This window comes from Solea senegalensis, unplaced genomic scaffold (assembly GCF_019176455.1).
Source record: "Solea senegalensis isolate Sse05_10M unplaced genomic scaffold, IFAPA_SoseM_1 scf7180000015426, whole genome shotgun sequence".
Classification (NCBI taxonomy): domain Eukaryota; kingdom Metazoa; phylum Chordata; class Actinopteri; order Pleuronectiformes; family Soleidae; genus Solea; species Solea senegalensis.
The window spans coordinates 376-6,119 of NW_025321325.1; the positions used below are offsets into that span (position 1 = coordinate 376).

The 5,744-nt window shown below is 41.0% G+C and overlaps 1 protein-coding gene across 1 annotated transcript; it reads left to right on the forward strand.

Annotated features, from left to right (window-relative positions):
• The first annotated feature begins 923 nt into the window (after positions 1 to 923).
• LOC122762258 (LHFPL tetraspan subfamily member 3 protein-like) lies at positions 924 to 4,237 on the forward strand. Its single transcript, XM_044017451.1, has 4 exons — positions 924 to 946; positions 1,242 to 1,528; positions 2,325 to 2,377; positions 2,564 to 4,237. Exons 1-3 carry the CDS (start codon positions 924 to 926, stop codon positions 2,345 to 2,347), a joined length of 333 nt encoding a protein of 110 aa, XP_043873386.1. The 3' UTR covers positions 2,348 to 2,377; positions 2,564 to 4,237.
• Positions 4,238 to 5,744: the final 1,507 nt, after the last annotated feature.

The following is a 5,744-nucleotide window of genomic DNA, read 5'->3' on the forward strand; positions in this document are numbered from 1 at the left end:
TGCGTACAGTAATATCGTGTCGTGTGTCTGCGATAATGTGTATGCGATAATGGCCAATGGCGTGTGTGTATGCGTGTGTGTATGTGTGTGTGCGGTAATACGTGTGGTAATAAATGTGTATGCGATATGCGTGTGTACATGTGTGTGTGTGTGTACGTGTACGTGTGTACGAGTGTGTACGTACGTGTACGTGTGTGTACGTGTGTGTGTGCGTGTGTACGTGTTCTTTTAAACCATTATTGACTTTTATGTCACTTTCTATCTTTTTTGTTCATTTTAGCTGCGTGAACTTTAATGCTAGCATGCTATGAGGCTACTTGCTGAGCGCTAATGTTGTGGAATCAGCTTTTTTTTATTCATTTAACATTTGGGATTGAATTATGGTCAAAGTTTCACAAAAATCCTCTTCATAAAGTTATTGTTTAGGGTTCATTTGAAAAGAAATGTTAAGATCAGAAGATTTAAATATTAAAATCAAACATTTATACCGTCATAGATGTATTTTATTAAAGCTTTTTGTTTTGAAAAGAGAGAGAAGAGAGGGAGAGAAAAGAGAGAGAGAAGAGAGAGAGGGGAGAGAGAAGAGAGGGAGGGAGGGAGAGAGAGAAGAGAGAGAGAGAGGGGAGAGAGAGAGAGAGAGAGAGAGAAGAGAGAGAGAGGGAGAGAGAGAGAGAGAGAGAGAGAGAGAGAGAGAGAGAGAGAGAGAGAGAGAGAGAGAGAGAGAGAGAGAGAGGGAGGGGAGAGAGAGAGAGAGAGAGGGAGGGGAGAGAGAGAGAGAGAGAGGGAGAGGAGAGATGAAGTGAGAGCTGGCCTCACGCTCTGTTAAAAACACACGCTCGTGTTTTTGGATTCAAAACCAAAGTTTGTGTGAATATTTGACAGAAAACAAGAATTCCTTTCATTCTTTACACGATGTTCATATAATGACTGTGGTCCTCAAACTGTGGTACGTGTGCCAACATTGGTACATGAGCTTCAAATATATTATAAATAAGGTAATAACAGGTGACATCACTGCACCAGTGAAGTGTGAAGCATATTTCACTATTTCATCATAATTAGAATGTGAAAAGTCTGTCGCTGACTTTGCTCGACATTTACACCGCGGTATTTTAACGTTGATGTATGTATTCATTTATTTATTATTATTATTATTATTCAAGTGAAGTACAGTGGTGTGTGCGTTATTTCCATGTCGTGCAATAAAGGTGCAATAAAGGTGTAATAAAGGTGCAATAAAGGTGTAATAAAGGTGCAATAAAGGTGTTAAGTGTGCGCCTGTGCTCTGGTGACGCAGGCACGTGTCTGATCCTCGGCTGCATGATCTACCCCGACGGCTGGGACAGCGACGAGGTGAAGAGGATGTGCGGCGAGCAGACGGACAAGTACACGCTGGGCGCCTGCTCGGTGCGCTGGGCCTACATCCTGGCCATCATGGGCATCATGGACGCTCTCATCCTCTCCTTCCTCGCCTTCGTCCTGGGAAACCGCCAAGACAGCCTGATGTCTGAGGAGCTGCTGGGAGAAAGTAAGAGCAGCAGCCTGGGTCCTGCATGGTTCACATGTTTCTCTGCTCTGAACCATGCCGGACCCGGGTCCCTGAAGACCAGGACTGGGGAACACTGTTGTTGTGGCTCCAGAACCGTTTTAGTTTTCTCACTTTAGAAGAACTAACAAACATGTGACCTCAGTGCCTTTAATCAGTGCTGGTCTGGTGTTGGTCAGACCAGCTCAGACCAGCTCAGACCAGCATGGAAACAGTTGTGGTCCATGGTGGTTTGTTCTGTATTCATTTGTGTGATTTTTAGAACGCTGCGGTTTCAGTAATTAACGCTGAAACGGAAACAGAAGAAAAGAAAAACGTTTGATTTCAGCTCAAACACAAAAGACCGGAACACACACACACACACACACACACATTTACTCACATGGTTCCACATGCACCAGTTATTCATTTGCATACATTAGACACACACACTGAACCTTTGACACAAGAGGCAGACTTTGTACAACACTGCCACCTGCTGGAGAGAGGTGGTTACATCATTCTCCAGAACAAGGTTATTCATAATAGTTGAGTTTTTATTTGGTTTTTAAAATGTGCTTAGTTTCCGTTAAGTTTCCATTAGTTTGAGTTTTTTGTAACATGGAGTGAGTTTTCGTCAGGTGAAAGGTCAAAAGTCGTAATAAACGCACAATAAATAATAAATCCATTTATCGTTTTTACTCTAGTTTTTGTTTTTATTTCACTTTATGAAAATGTTTTTTATCATGAAGTTTAATAAACTGGCTCCATACTCACCAAACCTCCGTCTCTCCTGCAGAGACCGGGAACAACGCCATCTGACTTAAAGACGGAGGAAAAACAGTCACACAGGTGAGAAAGTTAGTGACACGTAAATGAAATTTTAAACTTTAATCTGAGCAACAACTGAGCAAAGACGCTTACGCAGCATCAACAAAACTTTTTTCTTCTGAAAACATGGTGAACATTTCACAGAGATGGGAATTCTTTGATCAGGTTGTTGAAGTGCAGACGACTGACTTTTCTTTTTGTTCACAGGTCTTTCTGCCGAGATGTGACACGTTACTCCAGGACACAGCTTCTCTCTCCTCGTCCGTCTTGTGGATGCAGAGCTGATGTGTCCATAGAAGAATTAAACTTCTCCAGAGGTCGTCGTCGTCGTCGTCTGGACAAAGATGACCTCACGGCCGTGTGGAGGTGACCGGGACGACCTCACGTCCTCCATAAAAAACACCCTTGGAACAAAAAAAGAATTCTCTGAATTGACCTGTTGGTCTGAACCGCTGGGCGTGTCCGTGTGAGGAAGGCTGCCGTCGTTCAGCTTCAGTGTGTGTGTGTGTGTGTGTGTGGGTAACAAAAGAAGAAGAGTGACATCAACACAAACATGTGAAGACATTTCTGGACTGTACAAACAAACTGGAAGGACAGTGACGTCTCCTTCTTATTCAGTGTTTGATGTGACAAAAACCAGACGTCAGAGGTTTTAATGGGGACGTTTTTGTATATAAGAAATACAAACTTCACTAGAATAACTAGATAAAAAAACAACACTATTATCTGTGTACAGCTATATGTTGATTATGTCCCACGTGTGTCGTCTTATGGACTCATATTAGTGTGTGTGTGTGTGTGCCATTACTGTAATCTGTAATCTGACGCTGTTGTGATGTAAAAACGGCCACAAGAAGCTCATTTGAACCTGAAATGTTCAGATGAAAAGTTTGTCTCTTTTTTCATTATCTGACAAAACTTCAAATGAAACTAAAACAATATTCTAAAATGTCACTCAAAGTGGTCTTATTCACTAGCTAGAGACTGTTAGCCTGGTTTAAGCTAACAGTCGTCTAACTTCTATTAAAATTATTGTTACTGAAAAGAATTTGAAGACTATTTGACTGTTAGCTTAAAAAAGGGAGTTGAATCAAAATTGAACAAAGTTATCACAATCATTTGTTTGCTAGCTGCACGATAATAGCTTAATTAGCATAGGTTTGAGGCTACAGCTAAAAGAACACCCTGTCAAAATACATTAAACTGTAAATGTGACTTTAAAAACATAAAATTGACACCTTTTGTGCTAAAATGTCATGGAGAGTGGGCTTATTCACTAGCTAGGCTGTTAGCTTAGTTTAAGCTAAACAGTCGCCTAGCTTCTATGAAAATGATGAATTAAAACTATTAATGTTAGTGGATTTGAAGACTATTTGACTATTAGCTAAAAAAGTACTTAAAAAATGCAAAGTTATCACAACTTGGGGAGCAGGCTCGTTTGCTAGCTGCACGTTATTAGGTTAATTAGCGCAAGTTTTAGGCTACTTCACTTTAAACTTTCCATGTTACTAAAAAGCATAAAACACAGACGCTGGGAGTCGCCTCATTTGTTAGCTATAGCTTAGCTTTGCTAAGAAATGAACAATAATCCCACTACAATGGGATTCCCGTTAAAATATGATTGAAAACAAAATGGGGAGTTAAAATTCGGTGAAACTATTGAACCAAACCTCTCGTCTAATCCAAACGTGTGTACGTTACGTAATGCCTGAATATTTGATTTCAAAATGACTGTTTTAAAAAAACTCTTCCGTCTAAAACATCGCTGTTGTTTCTTTTCTGTATGGATTTGTCCGGAGGAGCAAAGATGTACATCTTACATTTTATCATGTGACATAACAACAACAACAACAACAATAATAATAATAATAATAAAAACAAAGACCAAACTGTGTTAGGAATGTGTTGCTTGAGTGTTTTTATCACGTCCGCTGTCTCAACCAAATATTAGCTCATGAAGTGTGCGTGACTTCAGTGGATACAGTTTAAGCGGAGACACGCCTACTTATCTATTTAAAGTCAACTAAAAACGTGCTCAGTGTAGATGAAGTGTGTATTTTCATTCACACGTCAATATAGATGTAGATAACACAGGGCAGTTTAACCATTTTAAAGATTATAATCTCTTCACTGTTGCTACGGAAACAGTCCATCAGATAACAAAGTGCATGCTAATGTGCGGCGATCAGGGGATTTCTGCGTGAAAACTCGTCAGTGACGCGGACGCTAGAGACCGAGGTAAAGATTTTCCCAAAGACGCGTCACCACCAGTGGTATAAAACTGTCATTACAGTGATTTATTATAATGAACCATGAAAATAGCCAACCAGTGCAGTGTCTGTGAGTCTCTCGCCTCCACACACACAAACATACACTCACACACAAATAATAAAAATAAAAAGGAGGACAAAGTCCAACAGTCCAGAGAAGAAGGGAGGAAAACAAATAAAAATAAAAATAATAATGCTACAGTCACAGAAACATTCAGCTTTGCCAAGAAGAGCGTTCATATTTACAACAAGAGTTCAAAATGGGATGGGAGCGAATTGTACAAGCGTAGAAAAGAAAAGAAGCAAATATTTACAACCTGTTCCTGGTGAAAGTCGGATTAACCACCTATACATTAAATTACACTTTCTACAAAGAACCATTGATATTCAAAAATAAACCGCTAACGTCCTAACTGTGGGCGAGACCACTCTGCCTACTTCAGAAGACGACGACGACAACGGCGACGACACACACACACACACACACACACACACACACACACGCACACACACACACACAGTCACACACACACACGCGAGTGCAGCCTCGGGCGTCGGCGAGGCAGGTTTTCACTCGATCTGCAGCGGTGAACAGATATTTGTTGTTAGACAGAGGAATAAAAAAAATATGTGGGGTTTTTTCTCTATACAAAAAGCTTTCTTTGCTATAATGAGCTGCTAGAATTAAACAAATACATGACAGAGAGAGGATAAAGGGGGAGGAGGAGGGGGAGGAGGAGAGGAAGGTGGTGTCGGGACAGGCTGGAATGTCGATAATGAACAAAGTGCGGGCGTTAAAACGTGAATCAAACATGACACACAACAGAGAGCAGGAATATAAAAACACGAGGAGTCCAGAGAGCGACTACGAGCACCGAGGGGAGGGAAGGGTCGTCCATCTTGGTTTTTTTCAGATCGTCGTCATCGTCCTTTTTTTCTAAAATTTTCTGTCCTGTTTTTTTATTTTTAAAAAGTACCCTTTTATCCCACAATCAGCTGTTTTTCCACTGGCCATGTGTTCAGGTACGTATAGAAAACATATCTACAGCTTATGGTACACGCCCCCCTTGCTCAGGGTGAGTTCTCAGGGGCTGTCTCAGGGGGGTTTGGGGCGCTCA

Bases quoted from the DNA above. Each gene is read 5' to 3' on its own strand.
- LOC122762258 (XM_044017451.1), top strand. From the start codon at position 924: ATGACTGTGGTCCTCAAACTGTG. The intron at 947-1,241 runs GTACGTGTGCCA...GGTGCAATAAAG, and splicing joins ACTGTGGTCCTCAAACTGTG to GTGTAATAAAGGTGCAATAA. The intron at 1,529-2,324 runs GTAAGAGCAGCA...TCTCTCCTGCAG, and splicing joins TGAGGAGCTGCTGGGAGAAA to AGACCGGGAACAACGCCATC.